The sequence below is a fragment of the Strix uralensis genome, chromosome 4, assembly GCF_047716275.1.
Source record: "Strix uralensis isolate ZFMK-TIS-50842 chromosome 4, bStrUra1, whole genome shotgun sequence".
NCBI classification, from domain to species: domain Eukaryota; kingdom Metazoa; phylum Chordata; class Aves; order Strigiformes; family Strigidae; genus Strix; species Strix uralensis.
The window spans coordinates 124288438-124310052 of NC_133975.1; the positions used below are offsets into that span (position 1 = coordinate 124288438).

The 21615-nt window shown below is 36.7% G+C and overlaps 1 protein-coding gene across 6 annotated transcripts in view; it reads left to right on the top strand.

The window, feature by feature from the left end:
- The window catches only part of SLC38A6 (solute carrier family 38 member 6), a 45014-nt gene that overhangs the window by 5914 nt on the left and 17485 nt on the right, over window positions 1-21615 (top strand). For all 6 annotated transcript variants that reach the window (XM_074868996.1, XM_074869000.1, XM_074868997.1 and 3 more), the window contains 5 exons: window positions 226-278; window positions 3115-3154; window positions 14113-14191; window positions 18921-19003; window positions 19474-19532. In XM_074868996.1, coding sequence (XP_074725097.1) covers window positions 226-278; window positions 3115-3154; window positions 14113-14191; window positions 18921-19003; window positions 19474-19532 — 314 coding nt within the window. The remainder of the gene's footprint in view (window positions 1-225; window positions 279-3114; window positions 3155-14112; window positions 14192-18920; window positions 19004-19473; window positions 19533-21615) is intronic.

Genomic DNA, 21615 nt, shown 5'->3' on the forward strand with positions numbered 1-21615 from the left:
AAATATTGATTTTTTGGAGAGTCTCTGAATGGCTGAGCACAGCTGTATTTTGTAGCAGGAGTACAGGTGTATATAAAAGCTATTTTGTAAATAAGAAATACTATAAATACTCTTTTAATTCTGTCCTGAATTATGTTAAATTAAAAAGGGAAAAAAAGCTAAACTTGACCTTTCAAGTGATTTTGAAGTTAGAAATATTTTAGCTTTGTTTTTTCTTACTAACAGCCGTCACTTCTTATGAAGACCTTGGCCTGTTTGCATTTGGATCAACTGGAAAGGTGAGTATTTCTACCTGTGTATTTTTCTTCTTGGTCTCACGCTTCTGATAAACAACTGTTTTTTGCATAGTAAAGAGATATAAAAGAAACAAGTAGTATAATTACTGACGTGGTAGTATACTGAAAAAGCCATTACGTTCTGAAGCTTTTTGCTACATTTCAGTTAGTGTGTCTGGTTTGTGGAAGCCCTAACTTTAGGTAACTGTAAAACAGACATTCTGTAAATGCAAGATTTTGTGCTACTTTCTTGTCAGTGTGTTCACTTTTTAGTTGTATGTACAAATACATGCTCACTGGTGGTGGTGTCACGTTGGCTCAGTGATGCGTTTCAGGTTTGTTACAGTCCTGTTGTACCTCTGCTGTAAACTTTTAAGAGACAGGTAAGTGATTTACTGTTGGTGTTCTAGCATTTAATAGAGATCTAAGGTAAGTGTTTGCCTTTCATGCAGTTTCCACGGTAGGAACAAATATGAGTATGTTTAATGCATGTTAATTTTTTCTTTTGTTTAATAAAGTGTTCGGATGAATGTTTCTTCTTGTTTTATCTCATGATTTACAAAAAAACCAAACAAAAAAACCCCAAAATACAGAAACCACCAACAAACTAACCATTTTTGATATAAGCATAATCGACATGTAAACCATCATTTTTAGTAGTGTGTACTGAATCTGTTTCTCCTAATAGACAACGTTGTCCCCTAATACTGTGTGCACAGGAGATACTACTTGTGAATACTGCTTAACGTTAGGACTTCGATGCTCTGTGTTACACAATACTAAAAGCAGATTTTACCACACAGAAGTGTGATTTTAATGGTTTACTGAAACGATGTAAACTTTTAAAAAATGTGTTCTGCTTAACAGACTTGGGTCAATTTCTTCTGTTTTAATGTAACTGGGAATTAAATCTGAGCTATTAGATAGGACTTCCATTAGCATTAATAAGCAGATACAAGCATAGTCAGTGAGGATCAATATTTATTGATCAAAGTTAAGAAGTGATCAACCTCAAGAGATAATAAAACTTGATATTAGCAAAGTATGAAATAATTTCTTACAGGAGCTGTTCTGTACACATTAACCACAAGCCATTAGAGGCAGAAGTCATAGAAATGTTAGAGCTTAAGGAGATAGTAAAATGTGACTTAGTATGCCTTTGCTCTGAAAGCAGGGGGAAACACGCGTACATCTTGGCAGATGTTTGTCTAATCTGTTATTTAAAAGCTTAAATGGAGATTTCACAGCTTCACTGTGTAGTCAACATCAGTAGTTGTTTTATTCTCCCTAATATACTTTTTCATAATTTTAAATAATTTGGGCAAAAAATCATCTGATCTTGTATTTTCAGTGTGCATGGAGAGCACTGGAATACTTCTAGCTTGGGAAGCTGTTGTTTTGATAAAATAATTAACCAAAGTTCACCAAGCTTTCCTGATGAACTGATGTTTTCTGGAAAACTTATCTTTCCCTCTTGAAGTATCTTTGATATTTATACACCTTTCTTAAAACCTGCCTGCAAAACGGAACACAGTAAGCTGGCTGAGAACTTGGCAGTGACAAGAAATGCAATTATTACCTATATTTTAGATAGAACGTGGCTGGTACTATGTTCTTCACTTCAGTCAGGCACAGGTGGCTTTTTTTTTTCTTTAAAGTAGTACATTTCCCTCACCCAAGTCATTTGCTAATGGTACAGACAGACTGCTGTAGGATCTTACTTGAACTGGCATCTTAGGTTGGCAGTAAACTACTGGTTAACTGCTTTTGAAGTAGAGCGGTTATTCAACCTTATAGTGATTTCCTGTCAAACATACTTTTCTGAGATTTGTGAGAATGGAGATTTTCTGCTACTGGAAGACTGCTGATTCTCCCTTTCCAAAGGCATGAAGTATGTGTTTCCATCTATGGCAAATTCCAAGATACCATCCTTTTTTTCTTTCTTATTTTTTCTTTCACCTGGTGACTTTTGAACTGATGTTGAAGTTGTTCAAAAAATGACATGATTTTCTAGCTGATCAACTGAAAAAAATGGCAACTGTGTTTTCAGATTTTATTCAAAAGTACAAATTTTGTTTTATTCTCATAACTGTGGCTTAATTTTTTCCAAGTTGACTTAATGGTAGCAATCATGTGGAAGGTCCTGCTACATCAAGAAGAGCAGTGGGTAAAAAGAAAAACTGTACTAAATGATTGTACTATTATAGAAGTGATCTGAGAAGAAAACACTGGGAAAACTTTAAACGCTTTTAGGTTTTTTTTCAGTTAGTTAATTCTTTGGATTCAGACAAATATTTTAATAGTCTGTGATTATTTCTACTTTTGTATCAGTCCAGTATGAATAATCACAAATGCTAAAGAAAAGTCTATCTGGTTTACAAGTTTAAAAAAGTAATGACATTCATGACAGTTAAAAATATTCAGGTTTTTTGGAGTGAGTGAGGTGGTAGCTTGTACAAATCCCTGCTGTCTGATTGTCTTTTCAGAGGTGAATGATCGTTTTCATTTGTACTCTCCTAATGTCTGTCAGAGTGCACTTACATGTTTTCAGTGATTTTTAAAAAACTCATCTTCTGCAGAACAGGCTTCACTTGTTTTGTAATCTGAGAATGAAAATGCAGTACTTCCAGGGAGATTTTTTGCTTTTGTATTCATTTTCGATTGTGTTGGTTTCCATGTGTTAAACTCTTCAGGAAAGAGAAGATGCCTTTCCTTTCAGTACTAGTTATCGCTTCTACATCTGGTCTGTTTAAGATAATACATATGTGGTTCATGACTGCTATAGACATACGATTTTAGTTATCCTTACTCTTTCTAAAGAAATCAATTTTTTTTATAGGTCCTTGTTGCAACTACAATAATTATCCAGAATATTGGAGGTAAGAAACTTCATATGCTCACTATTAACTGAGTGGAGTATAACCTCTACAGTCTACAAAGCTCCACAAACACCAAAGGCAGTAATTAAATGAAAGTGTTCTTAAGAGACTGATTAAAAGGACAGAAAACTTAAAGAAAAGGCTTAGGTGATTGTGGTAGTTGTGGGGTAGATGGGGGGACTTACGGGGGGTCGGATTGTATGCCTCATACTGCATCACAGGATGTGGAGCACACCCACTGTAGCTGGCATGGCTAATTAGGAGGGGCTGACAAAGCATAATCTCCTCTCCACTGTTCCATACATTTGCATCTGGTAGCTACGTTTTATCATATCATGTGTTTTGCCTTCTGCTGTTGGAACTTGCTTATGCGTTTTAGTGATTTGTGTAACAATGTTTACTTAGCCACGAAGTTTCATATGTTTGTTATTAATGGTAGCTTTCTGTTAGCTCAATACCTTGGTTTTTGAGGGTGGTGTTTAGTTTGCTGACTTCAATCATGTGGGCTGATAGTCTATGTTGTCATATGCTGGGCTGTCCAGTTACATTACTCTTATTTTGCCTTCCTTGGTGCATGACATAATAAAATAACACTAGCTGTCTTTGTATTAAAAAAATTGCCGAAGCATTTAAAGTCTTGCTCAGTTTGTTCAAATATTTTACAGTTACTAAGTAGTGCCCTTAGAAATTAATTGTCTGAAAGTAGACAGTGTTTAACAGAACAATTTTAATTTTTTTTGGCTGTAAATGTTTTAGATAATTTCTTTTAGATGAGGGAATTACGTGAAAGCTCCCTCCTCTCCGTCTCTGACCCCCAAGAAGATACACGTTCACATACATTGACAGAAGGAAACAGCATTCCAGTGCTGCTGTTCTTGCCTTTAGGATTACCTGTTGAGTCCAGATAATTCAGTGATTGCTGTTTTTTGTCACTATGTAGAGACCTAGAACTAGACTGAGTAACTGCTTTTATAAAATTGGAATCTCTTCTTACACTAAAAGCTCCAGTAATAAAAACTGCCTAATTGAAATGGCTATAAAAACCCAAGCATTAATTTAAGGCAGGAATGAACATACTAATTCCATGATTAAGGATTATTTATTCATACAGTTTTAGAGGATGTTCTATAGCAATGAACAAATTTTTTCATTTCCTTTCCTGTTTGAGTGGACCTCTAAATAAACAGTACTAGAGAAAGGAGGGTTACACTGTGCAGGTTCTGGAGACTCTGGGATTGTGTACAAGACTCTGTGGTCAAAGGAAATATGACTCTCATTTCTTCCTCATAGCAGTTCATAACCTTCTCTGTGTCATTTTTAATAAAATTCAGCTCAGTAACTGTAGAGCCCCTAACTGGTGCATGCTGGATATTATCAAACTGCCTTCTGCAGTGCCCTTCTCTGCCAACAAGTCAGGCCTGGTTTGCCAACCAGTGGTTTTCTGTTTAACTAGTTAAAAGTAGATTTTTGCAAGTTGAAACTCCTCTTTCAAGTATTTGTAATGACCTCGTTTTGATGGAAGTTTTCAGAACTCTGTTTTGGTCCTTCTGGTTGCAAGGGCAATATATCTTTCATTGAGATGGTTCATGCATCCAGTATGTTTGCTTGCAAAGATTCCTTAGTTTCAAATGCACTGAAAAGAGAAAGCTGACTTTCCTTCTCTGAATCTGTTAGTGGTACCCCAGTCTGTGAGGAAGGGAGGTCTGTGAAAACACGGGTTGCAAGTTGGGCCTCCTTGGCAGCTTCTGCCATACAGAAGATGTATTGTAGTGTCATTGCAAGGAGCTATCACAGCTTCTGTTTAGTATTTAGATTTCTGTTTGGGAACAGAGCTCCCAGCTGTGTTATTTCTCTCCTTAACAACTGCCTTTGGCAGAGTCCTGTGATGCTGCAGTCCAAGTCAGCAGAGCAGCACTGTGTCAGGAATCATCTTAGAAGATGACTATACTGTAGGCTAACAGGCTCTTTAGGAAAAAAAAAAAAAGAGGGATGAAGAGTTCTCTTCACCTCTCACAGAACCTTGACTCTTCAAGAAAAATTCTTTTCTTTCTATGCATTTCTTCTCTTTCTGGTCCTTCTGCAGATTTTACATGGGAGTGGTGAAACTGTGGAGCATAGTTTGTCCTGAATGGGAACCGTGCTGGAATTAAGTGTAAAACTTAGGTTCTGCCCTTGGTGCAGTTTGGTAGGTGTTCCCCTCTTTCTGCTTTTCTGTCTGTTTGAAGGAACCAGCAGCACTGTGCCTGTTGGGCAGATGTCCAGGCTCTGTCAACATCTTTAATTTCAGAGTAAGGCTAAAAATAACATTGTTTTCTGTTACCTACTCCATCATCAGTCCTGCATATATTGCATCATACAGTATCTTATTTCAAAAGTGATTGGAGAGCATGAGATAATGAATGATGGTTTGTGATTAAAATAAGCAACTTTACTAGGGTTATTGTCACTATCAGCATCTAGTCTGGGCTTTTTTAAAGTTTGGTCTGATCACTTCTAAAAATAATTTAAATGCATAAGTGATTCACATTCATTTGGGGTGGAGAGAGCTTTTTAGTAATCATTTTAATATAGTTGTGCTTTCCAATTTGTCATCTTGTGTTTTTTTAAAAAGAGACCTTAAAGTGCAAATTTGAATTTGGTATCCTAATTGCATATGCTTATGGATTTGTGTAGATGGGGGAGTTGATTTTTCGCTAGCAGGATACCCAAAGGGGAAAAAAAAAGATTGTTCTACAGCTCCAGGAAAGCACTGGTTGGTCAAATTTGGAATTTAAAAGGTTAAAAAAAATTGATTTCAAGTACATTGCTTGGAATTTTAACATCCATTTCTTAACATGAGTGCTCAACTTTCCTGCAGAGTTTTAATCACCTCTTGGAACACTTTGTGTTATGTTAATGCAAGTAACACAAATCAAATACCAAATTCCATTTAAGTACCAAGGATTAACTAAGGATGCATCAGGATAATGCGTTAATTTTGCAATAGCCCAATGTAAATTAAGGTCATCTTAAATACTGTGACTTAAAGACTTTATAGAACATATATGAATTCTTAGCTTAGAGTGATTAAACTGAGAATATTTGCTTAGCTTTCCTTATATCAATATGTACTTGGTCTTGCAATACAGATGTTTGTTACTAAAGTGAAACCAAAAGGTTGAATGGGTTGGCCAGCGCTACTAATTTTTAGATTGTTCTATTTGTCAGTATTTTAGCCCAATCCAGCAGGCCTTTAATCTAAATAACTAATGATTAGTTACATGTGAACTACCTTGTTTGTAAAGAGCTAGTTAGTGTGTTTGTGGGGTTGCAAACTAGACACTAGAAAGGAAACTGTCAAATTGCATGTGCCAGACTGCTGTTCTGTTCATCCACTCCTCCCGACCCTTTCCTTTCCTTTCCCTCCCATGTCTGTAAGTGGAGTGATCTTCCACATGTCCATTTCTTGCCTGCCATGCAGAAGATGATCTTGAAGGTTGTCAGATCTTGTCACGTGCCCTCTGAGATGAGAGAGGTCCCTTGGGGACGTTGTACGCCTGAAGGCGTAGAAGGAGTGAGGCAGGCTGCTATTGAAAACGCTGTTACATGGCTCTGCTGGCTCTTTTTGTAATCCTTCCCAGGAGCGGCTGGAGTTGGATGGAGTCCCTGCTATTGTTTTAATAGTGTTGTGCTTCTAGGAAGTGATGGATGAGGCACAGTGGGCCAAAGCTGTGGCTCGGCATCATGCAGCCCTTCCCCCTCTTCTGCCAGGGAAGTTCTGGGAGCTTCCTAGATCTTTTTCGAAGAGGGAAAGGAAGACAGGAATTCTTCCTCCTGGAATTGTCCTGTCAGTGGACGTGACCGAAAAGGAGGACACTCCACAGCCATGTGGGCAAGAGAAGATCAGTAGGAACCTTAAAGCACATGTAATGAAGTTACAGAAGGAATTATTTTAGCAAGGCTGGTGGAAAAATGGAGACAAACACAATAAAGCATTGCACAAGAGCAGCTCCCAGGCTGTTGCCAACACTAACAAATCTTCAGCATTGAGGTCTAGCAGGAAGTATGCGGAGAGTTTTACAGCGTACAGCTCTGGGCTGCGGGCTGGTATCAGCTGAAGGTCACTGCTGTAGGGAGATACGGCCGGGCCCAGAGGGCCTGGTAGCTGTGATACACAGAGACATAAATTGAAACTGCTGAGAACATGAGTTTAATTATTTAAAATTTATTAGCAGTGGGATTAAGTGCAACAGTAGAACCTGCAGTACAGCCATGTAGCATAGGTGGTCTGTGTGAGGATTTTTTGCAACAGACCTTTTTTTTTTCCAATTTATTTCGATAGGCTGAGATACACAGGGGAATTCTCGTGCTGTGGATCAGTATGAGTAACTAGCCTGTCTTGGCTTGTACCCAAATGATCATTGCAGTCACTCTTTGGAACTAAGCTTTCCAGACAACTATCTTAATTTTGCAAAGAATTACTTGTTTTCTAGTATAAATACAGTTTAATTGGGTGTAATTTCTGTAACTGGTACTTGTGGATTTTGTTTCAGTGTTCTGCAATTAACATGTCCTCAAAGGTACACATTTTTTTTCCTTGTAAGAATAAGGAATGAGGAAAAAAGATTGTTCTGTATCCCTGGAGCGCTGTTTTATCCTTGGTTCTACCTGAATGCTATAGGCAGTAAATAGAAGTTACAGGATTAGTTCTGATGGGAGATTCAGTTCTTGAGCTGGATTTTATGGCCTGTTAATACAGTCGACGTGATGGACAATACACAGAAACCATGCTGTAAATGTCATACGTGCTAAATATGTATTTACATAGTTCATATTTTTCAAGCTTCCCGAAGTAAATCAAGAGGCGTAACCACGGGAAAAAGCATGTATTTAAATAACAGCTCTCGCACCACCATCTGCTGGCCTGGCCCGGCCGCACACACCCGGGGCTGCCTTCCCGGCAGAGCTGCCGGCCGCCTCGGGAACCTCCAGCCATTATTCCACATCCCATATCCGCCTGTTTTTGTGTGTGTGAGGTAAACAATGAAATATTTAACTTACGGATTTGCAGGGGAAGGAGTTATATGTGCGCTCTCTGTGTGTCAGTACTTCTCAATGCTGTGCATGGATTAAAAAAAAACCCCTTGTTTTATCAAGTTAATTGGGCATTCTTGCTTTGCAAATTATTTTGTGTGGGTTTTTTCTCCTAGAGTTCATCCATTCTGAAATTTAGTTTTAAAAATATTTACAAAATTTCTCTCAAATTTAAATGGACCAAATAGTTTTTAAGAATGTGGGGGGTGGGCAGGAGTAATCTTTTTGTAATTGGAGTACACTACCAACTTTGAAAATAAATGATGGTGCAAATCATGGAGGAATAAAATACAGCTTGCTACATGCTGAGACCTGCTTTGTTAATACCTTAAGAAATTACTGAGTTTCCTTTAAGCATGGGAAATCTAATTCTGTTTTCAAACAAACTTGAATGTTTGTTTTCACAGTGCAGTTTGCTTTTGACCTGAAAGACTAATTATCCTTACCAATTCAAAGTGAGGATTTCCAGTGCAGAGCTGCCTTAATTAAGGGCAGGTTTGTCAGCTCCTGTACTAATTTAACAATTGATGACCCATGCTCTTGTGTTTTCATATGGCAGTGCATGGTTGTTGGAAGGTTTGATATTGTAAAGAATATTAAGCTTGCTTTAAATAAAAAAACCAACAAAAATCCCAACCTACCGCTGTACTTCAAAATGGAATATATGATGAGCTATGTAGAAAACAGTTTTATTCAGTTTTATTACCATAACTGTAAACTAGTGAAGTTACACCAAAATAAATCTGCTGCACATGTGTTCCCAGTAGAATAAGAAGGACTTTTTTTTAAGCTTGCCATAGGTAAGTTCCAGAATAATTCAGATAAAAGCTAAAGTTAGAAGAAAAGGGAAGCAGGGGAGCAGAAATTCATCACTAGGTGTGTCCATAACGTGAAGACTAGCAAAAAAGTTGACAATTTATTTCTGTTCTTGGAACTTCTCCATATGGACAAGTGTTACATTTCCAGTCTACATCTGCATTTAAAAAAATCCAGATGATCCCAACAAATTTTTTCAGTTTTTAAGCTTCCACTAAGAGGAAATATTAAAAACAATACATGCAATAATTGGGAGACTTCTTAAAATCGAGTGTGTGGGGGATTGATTGCAAAATGAAAATGAAAGAGCATGCTCTTAAGGCCCTATGATGTGAGGGCTAAAATAGTTGATGGTTTTCAGTGGCATCCATGCATCATTCCTGATGTTTCCACAGTTCGAATTACTTAGGAGGAGCTCAGTGCCACACTGAAGTACTTCCTATCTTGCTATTCCATTCTAATTCTTTGACGGGAAAAATGGGAGCTTGCCCAAAATCCTCTCTAGTTTCATTTTCTTTCTTGAAATCCTTCCCTGCTTGCCTTTTTAACTCTGTCAAGTTGTTTGGATTAGGACAGATTCAATTTTAAACAACCTCCATACCAGCACAGGGAGACACAAGCCCAGAGGGGTTTGTCACGTGCAGTTGCTATGAAAGATCCAGCTCAGTTAGGCTGGAGTGTGCAGTTGACCGGCAGTGTTTATTCTGCTATTTCTGTCTTTCAGCCTCTAATCTTCTCAGTATTTTGGGAAAAACGGGGATCTTACTGACTGGACTCTTTAGAGGATGAGAGTTACAAGCATTTTCATGTGCTTTAATTATCTATAGGCATTTGTTGAGGAATCTCTGTCTTATCTGGTATTCCCCAGATGAGGATCAATATTGCTCTATCTACTTGTCCTGACTCCCAGATCAGCACCCCTCTTTTAAGTGGGAGCTGAAGTGCCAGTGTGGCTATATTGATAGATTCTGGATTTCCCCAGCCCCCTGTCTCTTCCTGTGTGAAGTTTGGAGGGTAGCTTGGTTCCATTTTTGCATAGTGCTTAATAATGTAAGATGTCTTAATAGCGCTCTGATATGATCAGCTACTGTGGTAGATAAGGCAAAACTAACCAAAGAGTTAGATTCAGTCCCTTCAATTAAATGATTTGAAGGGATTTATCACCAACCATTTTCTAAGGAAGGAATAAATTATATGTTTACACATAAGTTTAATGTACATATTCTCTTGCATCATTGCTGTGGATGCAATTGATCTTTTTTTGGGTAGGATAATAAGAAAAAGTTACACTTCTTTTCCTGGTAACCAAAAAGCCACTCACATACTTGATTTTCAAGATTGGACTACCTCAGAAAAGGTACTTCGGGGCTATTTTAAAAACATAACCTTGGCTTCCCATTTTTTCCAGTAACTAACGTTTTCTCAGGCAGGGGCACATATGCTCAGCACAGTAAGGACATTCTGAATAACATATGCATGGTATATTTATTTATAGAGAGTCATATCTCATGTTGGCACTACAAGTTATAATAATGAAAGTGTAAAGCAAGTACCCTATTTCATATTGTAACAAACGTCTTTTTTTTTTTTTCTGTCAAAGAGCTAATACCAAGTTTTTAGAACATGGCAAAGTGATTTGTATTTTAAGATTATAATTTCTTGCTGCTTTCAAGACAGTGGTAAGCCTGTTGGATAATAAAGTAGTAATATAATTTTAATTTCTGCTAAATACTGGTTTATGGCATTTTTGTGTCAAGGCCTGTTGAGAAGTTCAGACCTGCTTGGTTCTCCATCAAGTAGCTCTTAGTGCATACTGAAAATTATTTAAAAATAACATAATAATGCAAATTCAGGACATGAAAATTAAAAAGCGACTATATGAAGGTTGCTCATGTAGTTCAGCACTTGTTGCATCGGCATATTGCTATAAAGCCTCCAACTACATCGTTGTACACCATTCGTTCTGCAGGAAATCTGTCTCATGCGGTGCTAAAGATAGATATCTCGTGTTGCAAAGAGAAGCTGAGAGCAAGAAAACATAACACTTTTAATTTAGGGAGTGAGACTGGGTTGCAAGAGCACTAAGTTCTGCTCTCTCATACTATGTGCATGCAAGGGGGGTGAACTCTGACGGGAATGTTGCTTCTGACATTTGCTATTTTTTTTTTTTTTTGAACGCTTGGCTTCTAAAGTTCAATGTATGTTCATTGTAATTATTGCATGTGATAAAAGGGGCCTTAAAAGTTAGCCATTAAAACATTGAAATTATTTTCTAAATGACAGAGGAAGTCAGTATTTCACAGTGGAATAAATCAAAGCATGCTTTTTGTTGTGTTCACTTATGTCACAGTTGAGCCTTGTGACGGTGTAATCTCTTCCTTCCGTTATACATTAAGACTGCCAAGGATAGCTGATGTTTAATTTTTACAATATAACTTGACATGGCTTCGATCGTGACAGGCACCAGGGAAGTTAAGTAAAATTTCTTATTTGGAGCAAAGGATATATGACTTCTTGTATATCATACTGTATGCACTTTATTCTTACTTGAGAGAATTTTTTTCAGGTTACTCTGCCCTTTTCGAAGATGCTTTGCTGTTTTGGTTTCAGCTTTAAAAAACAAACAATGTTCTTTGCTCATTTGTAGTGTGTTTCAGAGAGTTATACAGTGGTTAGTGTCTCTTCTTTCATGCTGAGTAAAGCCACGAGGAGCTGTTGCTCGTGAGGAGAATTACAACTGTGTTTGTAAGTGAAGAAAAATCAGGATTTGACTTTTAAAACTGTATTTAGCAGGGGTGTGCTGCTCAGGTTTATGTGTGAAATTCATGTTTTATCTAACCATCAGGATATAAATAAAATTCTTTTTTTCATCTTCTGAGAACAAATAAAAGAATATAAACTGAGGAAAAAAAATCCTACTATGTGAGATTGTTTCCCATATGTCCAGAGAAAGGAAGAAAGATGCATACAAATGTTTAGCATGTGCAAGTTTCTTGGTGCATGATTGGTTCCCTACTTAGGAGTGGAATTCAGTGAAATAGGACTCCTCTTTTAAAAACAAAGAGTAAGCACACAACAAAGGATAAGTGATCAAATGATTAGCCAGAGGCTAATAGGAATGCAAGGGAAGAGTGACAGATTGCATATTAGGAGGAAATCTGATCTGGAAATTAATTTGAAGCTTTCTGCAGCTGAGGCTGCAAAAGAACTAATTTTTAAATCTTTCTGAAGGACATAAATATATGAAAATCTTGACTTGCTTGTGTATAAAGTATTGTATAATACAAGAAAGAAGGCTAATGGGTAGAGTTGAATTATAATTTAGAGGAATTTTCCTTCTTCCCCTCCTCCCACTTAATTTTTTAAAAATCTGTCTTTGCTTAGGGTGAAATATGCATCTGCCTGTAGCTTAGTATGAGAAATTATGTTAATTTACTTACAAATTCTGGTGATTTAGAAATATGCATTCTGTAAGGTTCTCTGTGGTTGAATCTTCATTCTGTTGTATGCAAATAGAGTAAAATCAGGACAGCAGATAAATACCTCGCCAGCCACAATCAACAGCTACATGTCAACAGGGAAATATACTTGAATATTGGAAAAAACAGAGCTTTTAATTATAAGAAGTGAGTATTTCCTTATTTAGTGACCTACCAAATGGTTTTAATTTAACCTTGCGGTAGGTAGATGTCACTTTGTATTAATAGAATTCGCTTTCTTTACATAGAGACCACATTACCTTTCTTCAAAATTTAGCATTAACTGCTGTTAGTACAACAATGTCTGAGTCCACATGTTTTTTTTATGGTTCAAAACGTTCCTTTTGAAAAAACCCCCACAAACTTATTAAAAATTCAGCTTGTGGAAGTTTGCTAGTTTACATTTTTAAAATCTATGTTTTAATTTTAAAACATTAACAAGTACAGCGTGGTAAAATTCTAAATAATTACTAAATATAGAACAGTAAAATTTGAACAGAACAGATGAATTTTTGTGAAGTTTTAAATGTAACTAAACTTTTGTCAGCACATTATTAAAATTGCTGCTGAAGGATGAAAATTAGTTTCATATAGGTTTTGATATTGCTTGAAGCTGTAAAGCTTGATTTTTTTTTTGAGTACTTCTCTGATGTTTCTTTGATTCATACAAATACTTGCTGCTTATGTAAAAGAAAAAGGTGACATGAACAGTATGTGAAGGTATTAGGTTAGTATAAGTTGTAATTTAAAAACCCTTTTGTTTATGCCTTTGATCATTTTATATAGTAAAGGAGAAAAGTGATACAGTGAAGTAGCTTTTGGATTTATGTGTATGCATCATTGCTTTCTTCTGAATAGAATTATAAATGCTTAATTTCAGTTTGACACTCCTTATAAGACTAACTAACAATTTCTCTTCTGATTTGCAGTTCCTGTATAGTTTTGTGCTTGGTGTTGTTGTTGGGATCATCTTGGTGGTGGGTTTAGCATGAGAAGCGGAGATCTGTCACTGATAATCCTCTTACTTCCAAGGGCCAAACCATGCAGTATATAAAAAACCTTTCAAGTCCAATTCCTGTCTTTAAATTTCTGTCATGTATTTATTTAGTACAACGGCTATTGAACAACATTAAAAACTGAGTCTTTAAAAAAACTGGTTGTATGGATAGAAACAAATCATATTATTTACACTCATCATTAGCAATGTCTTATAAAGAGTAAAGAGGAAGGAGTAGTGCTGCAGCCTTGTAGTTTGTCTCTAGGCTGTAGGTCCGTATTCCCAGGTAAAAGGTCAGGCCTATATTTTCATATTGTTTTGCCTTTTAGTCCTTTGGATTATGTTTTCCTTGTTTCAAGACTCACATCGTAACCGCCTCTTTGGAGGCATTAGCTAACATCAGTACAATACTCAGGGATTTGCAGCTAATTTTAAAGGAAGTATATGAGAAAATAAATTCTGATTCTGGTGCCATGGTGTCTGATATATAGCTGAGATGTTCCAGTCATAACCACTCTGGTTAAGCCGTGCTAATTGTTACAACCAGAGATACTGGTGTTCGTCTACTAAATCTGTTCTGCTTCTGTTTGCAGCTATGTCATCTTATCTTTTAATTGTTAAGTCTGAACTTCCTGGTGCTGTTGCGGGATTCTTAAGTGGAGACGAGAGTGGGTAAGGAAAAATGCTTCATATTATTCTGTATTCCTCTTGAAGAAGAAAGTGGTTCAGGACAGCTGAAGGAGATGGGTACTGACACTTCCCTCCGATCTCACATGCTAAAAAAATTAGTTATTTACAGGAGTTCTTGGAATATGAAATGTGTTTGGCATGTGCAAGCCTTCTGCAGCACACACACAGAGCGTGATTCTTTCCTCATAGCAATTTCCCATCAGACGACCTTAAAATCAGTGGCAAAACTCCATCTACAGAAATCTCCCTTCTGTAAAAATTTAAAAGGGGAAGCAGGAGGGGACAGGAGGGAGAGGAGGAGAAACATTTAAACTGCTGTCATGTTATCACTTCACATATTTCAAAACCACAGTACAAAAACTGGCAGATATTTAAATTTAAACATTTTGTTGTCTTGCTTCAGTAATTGGACTTGTCTTGGGAAAAATGCCAGGTTTCCAGACTTGGTTTGTAATTCCTTAACTTGGCTCCCAGTAAAGAAATTGTTCTTCGCAATTGAGCTATAAAGCTGTGTGTAAGGAGTGAGTGCCTCAGAATTCTATCAGAATTGTCACAAGAAATCTCTGCCTGTGCTAAGACAAACATTGCAGCTTCAGCACCGAAGTATCTTGTTCGAGTTGTTCCAGTGCTGCTGTCATTCATAACAGTGTGTCTTAGATTGTGTTACGGCTGTTTTTCCAAACTGCTGTTTTCAGATGTTTTGAGCTCAACACTTTATCTGGATTGAAATGTGGTGAAATTGTCTCAAGGCCGTGTGATGCATGTATTATTCCTGAATGTTGTGGGTGAATTTTAAGTTTGAAATTATTTTTTAAAAGGTACTTTAGTTCATTTTATATTTTGTCATTTATAAATTTTCCATTTTATAAAGAACATTTTGAGAAATGAAGTGTGGTGGTAATCTTGTGCTCTGTTGTTCTGCCCTCCTGGCCCTTGCAATAATACATTTTTAGTAACAGGCTTTTTCGTGGTTTGTTTTTTTTTTAACTATTATGTTTTCTGTGTATTTGTCATTTTTAGTCTGCTACTGTATCTCTTGCAGCTGTGGCAGTCATCAGCTTTTCACTTGGGTGCTATCACCTTTTCCTTCAAGATCATACTTCTAACTCCAGTCTTCATCTGCAGTGGTGTTGAGCCTGCTGCTGTATCTGCTGCATGTGTGTTCCAGTCTGTCTGTCCCCAGATTTAGCATATAACATCACTTACTACTGTTCTTAATTTTATGTCAGCTCTGCTTATGAAAAGTGACTTTTCCCAACAAAGATACACTTTTAAACAAACAGCTTATGAAAACTCGTAATAGGTAGAATCTATGTGTGCATGCATACTGCTCAAAGGATTGTTCTGCCTAAAAAAGGCACTATAAACAACTTCTTTATTAAGGTGCCTATTTGAGAACACTCCAACCAGCTTTCTTTGTCAAGGTCCCAGTGCAGATCTTCTGGATGAGAACATTGGTGAACAGGCAGACAGGTTAATATGGTTGAAGTGGTTATTAGAGCTCATCTTGAGCCATTGTAATTCTCGGTGCTTTTAGAAATATCTGAAATTGCCCATAGGAATACTAACCACAACTCAAGTGGTAAGCTGATTGTCAGCCCAGGTCTCAGCCTTTCTGCCTCTTGTTATTGGGAGTTCTTCCACTGGTAGATGTCTACTTGACACAATTTGACTCCTCTATTCTTTGCCCAAGCAAATGTTTCAAATGCTGTGGTCAAGTAGTATTCCAGGTGCCTGCACACAGCTGACCTTCTCTGTATACCCACATCGATATTTCATATATTTTGCCATACTAATTGCCATGGTAGATCATAATCTTGTTTTTGTGTATTTGTTTGGAGATGTTGAGTAGTTTTTTTACTGAGTTTTTAAATTGTAGCAAATTGTTCCATAAAAATAGATAATCAAATATCAAGCCTAAGTAGCAACTTATTTATGCAAAGGGCATAAATATTGACTAGTTTAATCAAACTCCTTTAACTGGACGACTTGTTTTCAGATGTGGTTGCACAACTGTTCTACGTCATTATAGCGTCTGATACACGTTCATTTGGGTGCAGAATTTATCTTTAACTGAAGTTAGAATGTATCAAGTGTCATTTAAACTATCTGTGAAAACATTTTATATGCATAAACCCTCCCAAGCCATACATTTGGGAAAGCCATTTAAAGAATAGTTTGTGCACTGAATTATTTTTATAGATCAAGGTTAGCAGGTGTGCATGTGTTTGAAAGGCTCAGAGCCAGTGTGTAATACATCTTCGTGTCTTTATTAAAAAACAAAAACATACAATATGAGCACTTGTTAACTGTGAGTTGAGATGTTTCAGTCTGTCTGCATTACAAGATTGCCACATAGTTTTGATGTCATGAGCATAGTTTCAAATGAGGATTGTGTTTAAAAGTTGTAATTCGTGAGCCCTCTGTTAACATTTAATGACCCTGTCAGGAGGATATGATTGATGCAATTAAGTTGTCTTGCTTGTGTGTTATATAATTGGTATGGACTGAGAGTAGGATCCTAATTTAGAACACATGAATCTCTTGTCCCATTGCATTCAGGAATGAAATTAAAGCAATTTATAAATGTCTGCTTTTAGTTAAAATAGGGGGGAGGGAGGAGGAACATCTGCATGCCAAAGCATTTTCAGTAGAGTCAAGGATTTATATTCCATATTTCAGATTTGGAATGCTTTTATCATATAGGATTAAATTTGCAGATCAAACTGATTCTCAAGGCAATATCAAAACATTTATTCTGCCTTTGGACAGTAAGTGTATTTCTACAACAGTATTTTGAGGAAAGCAGTAGACACGTTTTTTGATAACCAGTAAATGGTCCACTATTCAGTTTTTTGAGATATTTTTAAATAAAAGAATTGGTATTCCAAAACTAAGCTGTTTACAAAAATATTTTTGCTCCTTCCCATCACCTCATTGCAGTTTTCCTATATCTTCCCCCTCCAAATGTTTTCATTTACCATAAAGTAACCAAAATAATTTTTTCTCTGTCCTGCTGAGCTTCTGAGCTACAATGGCAACTGTGGATTTGCTGCACACTTAGAATTGGGAGACTTAAAAGAGACGTCCCACATGTACATACAGCGCAGCATTCAGTATACTTTTGCCTACTGCTATGATACTGCTCCTCTGAATCTGAACATCCACCATACTAGAAAGAAAGAAAATGTTTAAAAATATGTGAACACTAAGTGATAACAATGTGAAGAACGCTACAGCAGGGAGCTGATCTTGGCAAAGTTGTTTTTTCACTGCAGGAGAAGCAGACCTAGGCTAGTAATACATATTTTTGAAGAATGATGTGCTTTGAGTAATTTTTGATGTAGACATTGTCACTCGAGGGTTACTTTGATTTTGATACAGTGAAGATGGCCTCAACCTTGAAACTTCTCTGTTCATTTATATTACATATTTTTTCAAATGAGTGACACCAGAGGCTGTCCACAATGTATGACAGTAGCTAATATATGTCTGTGGTAATTTTTCTTTAACACAGGTGTTATGCTACTTTCCTTATGATAACTTGAGGTGCTGCCTGTTTATTAGGTGCTAACCATATCCTGGACTAAATAAACTTGACGGTCAAAGGCCAGGGTGTTTATAGGTAGTAAAGTCAGAGGCTGATGTGCAAGATGTTTATCAGTACAGGATATGGTTATTACCAAGTTAGGGGGAGCCACCCTCAAGATGTTTCTGTTTCTTAACAATTTACCCATATGTACTTTCCTCAGTTTGGAGATGAGATTTTGTTACTTTGAATAGATTTTAAATGCATTAAGACTTTGTATGCCTCTACGATGCTTTTTTATATGTTTAGTTTTATGTTTAAACATTATAGCAAATTTCATTATCATAATTTCCATCCCTTCTGTCCTTTAATTCCTGTGTGGATGTATGTAAAGAAGGAGTGATCACTGTGCAACGTTAAAGATAAGAAAGTCCTTGTTATTGCTTTTCTTTCTTATATCACCTCTGAACAGCAAACATAATTTCAAATTAATGGAAAGTTGATTTACTTGTTTTCTTAGATTATTTAAATGCTGTGATGATAGGTGTAATGAAACTTGGACAGAAGAGAAAATTGGTATGTTTAGAAAACATAACTGAATTTTCAAACAAATAGGTTGGGTAGCTGAGCTTTCTATTTCACACCTCTTGGAAACGGCCAGTAGCTAAAGCTGTGTAGGAGTAATAAACCGGAAGGGAAGTTTTCAGCAGTAAGTGAGAATTAATATTGCCGTTTCCTCCAGTTGTGTAAATATGCATCTTGGTGTAATCCAGGATCTATGTAGTGTACTACATAAGCACTGCTGTTGGAAATCTGTAGAGTAAGAAATACCCTTGCACTCTGATCATTGCTTTGAGTAAAGGCAGATTTGCATATTATGCTGCTGAGAAATAACTTTACACACATCAGCCCCCTGATCCACACAGCCACTTGCCTGTGGAGCATTGCCTGCAGCACTGGTTCGTTACGGGGTGGTGCTGTGCTTTCTCGTTACCTGGGAGCTCTGCTTTGTATCGCAATATAGAAACTAGGAATACAAATTCATGTAAATAGCATGTGAGACTGGAAATTACTTATTTTTCTTGTCTTAGTAGTTATTTTGTCTAAGATAACAGTTTTAAAGTAGAACATATTTCTTTAAGACTCAAGCTTTATATCAATCGTAAATAGATTTTCCAACAGGTCTTGGTACCTTGATGGGAGACTGCTGCTACTGATTACTTCAGTCTGCATTGTTTTTCCTCTTGCGCTTCTTCCTAAAATTGGTGAGTAATTAAAGGAGAGAAGCGAATATTATTCTACTTTAGTAGCAATTACAATTGAAGACTTTAAAAACTTAATGGGTTAGTTATTTATTTTAACTGGCAGGGGGCTGGTGATGGTGGGGATTACTTAAGTTGTTGTAGTGTGTTCTGCCTTCCAGCCCTGCCTAGTTAACCTATTACTTGGGTTGCAGTAGTATTTTGTCTGCAATACTAAAATAAAATCTTTACAGCAGAACATTAAAGAGCTGCATTTACTTACAGCATGCCATTAGTGGTAAGCCAGTTCTAATTCTGCCCTACAAAACTACATAAATGATCTGTGACAGGCAGTTGGAATGTTGTTATTCTGAGTCCTAAGCCCCAGATACCAAGCACTGTAATAGAAAACATGCCTAAAATGTAAAGCTTTAGCTGTACATTAGGATCACTTTCCTTATAAATTCTCTTTTATTTTTACTGTTATTTTACAGGCTTTCTTGGCTACACAAGTAGTTTATCATTTTTCTTTATGGTGTACTTTGCTCTTGTGGTAAGTCAAAAATCTGTGCACAGCTTATCTATTTTTTTTTTCTTATTGTTCGAATGTTTTCATAAGCCTAGTTTGAAATGGATTGTCATCCCCTCCCCCCCTTAACTTTTTGTGTGAAATTTAGAGTTTTCCTCAAGTTCAGTATGTGCTTGCTTGGACAGATTACACTTGTTTTGCTGAGACATGGAAATGTATATGAACTTTCAAGCATGTGAAAAGATTTAAAATAATTATATTTTGGACTGGTAAATGTAACAATATTTTTGTTTTGCTGACGGTGCAGTGAAGGGAGCTGGCACGTATACTTTTGTTTCTCTACTAGTAGTGGAATGGAATTCTGTTTTCTTAGCTTCTAACTATTACTTACTGCAACTAGTGCAGAAGAAAATTTAATATACTCCAAATAAATTAAATTTACATGTATAATGGAGTGACAGAGTTCAAAAAAAGGCAAAGAAAACTAGAACTTCATTAAGGCAGTTTACAAGATTCATTAATACGTCAATGACCTTATTCTTCTTTCCCGCTGAAAGGAAAAGTTCTTTTCTCTGAGCCATGTGGGGCTTTTTGACCCTGATGTTCACCCTCTCAAGGCCCCTGTGAGGTAGATGTTTCCAAATATCAAAAGTGAGACCTGCTAGGCAGATCTAAGAGGGAAAATGTGCCTTTAAATTGCACTATTTTTCTTTTTACTGTTTTTCTTTTTACGCATGTGTAATATGTAGTACAACCAAGCAACTCGCACTCTGTCATCTAGGTATAGAAACAAGGATCTTATTTGGGAGACTGGAAAAATGTTCCCCCTCTCCCCTGTCATTCTGGCTTGCATTGACTTGCATTTAATACCTGTTTTACAAAGGGATAAACAGAGTTGAAGGCAAGTTGAACAAACATGCCATCCAGGAGACCAAGGCAATCCATTAGGAACTAAACCATGTGATAAAACCAAACTTCAAAGCTGTCAAAACATCTCCCTAGGGTATCCCTGGAGAATTGCAGTGTTTGTAGGACCTTGGGAAGTATTCTTCCTAAGCTGAGCACTGAGGAGCAGCCACAGCCTCTCCAGAGCTAATGGAAATTCATTTGTAATATTTATAAATTACCTTAACTTTTGACCTCTCCCCTAAAATTTATCTTAAAAAAAAAAAAAAAAAAAAGCAAGCACTAACTATAATGCTGAAATAGTCCTTTGGCTGAAGGTGGTTGCAAGAGTTTTAAAACAAATTCAGCTCCTGGATTTCAGTGGGAATGTGTGTATGCATCTCTGAAGAAAGCTGTTGTAATGGGTGGATGCATTCGAACACAATTTTGTACTCAAAGGCAAGTGTGTAAGCAAGACTGGTGTGCAGACGTGTCAAACTGGAATGGGTTTAGTTTTGACTATCAGAAAAGTAGGCAGAAAGTACTATGAAGGAGTACAAAGACTAATGGATTTCTTACAAAATGGTTAAATTTGTATGCTTCCTCTTTGTTGTTAAATGACAAAGAAACAGCCACAGTAAATCCAACTGAGGTCAAAATTTTTAAAAGCCATTACAGATATTTAAAGAAAACTAGTATTCTTCACAGAATGTTCTCTCTGACTTCTGTAGGCACTGAAACTCAAATGCATTAACTGTGGTTTAGTTTTCATATTTAATTGAAGTGGGTGATATGTGCTGTTGAAATGGTGTTTTAGTTTGCACAATGTTAATTTCTGTATGGTAGATATGTTTTAATTTGTTCCAGAAGAAAACTGTGTTACTCATATGGAAGTAATACAATTATATTTTGCATATACAATAATTCTGTGCATTTTCAAGTCCATACCATCTGTTCAGCTTTTTGCCAGCAAGCCACAGTTTTAATACAGCCTGCAGAAAAGATAGGTACAATAGACAGCATATGTCTTGGTCAGTATGGTCTAGTGAGTTCATGGAGCAAAAGGTCTAGAGACTACTCTTTGTTCTCTGTGCTCTGCTGTGGGGCTTTGGCAGGTCACGTATCTCCTCTCTGTGCTTTAGCATCTTTTCCTTTAAAGTTAATATACTTGTTGTAGTGCTCACTTGGAAAAAAGTGAAAACACTGAGATGAACTGATCTGG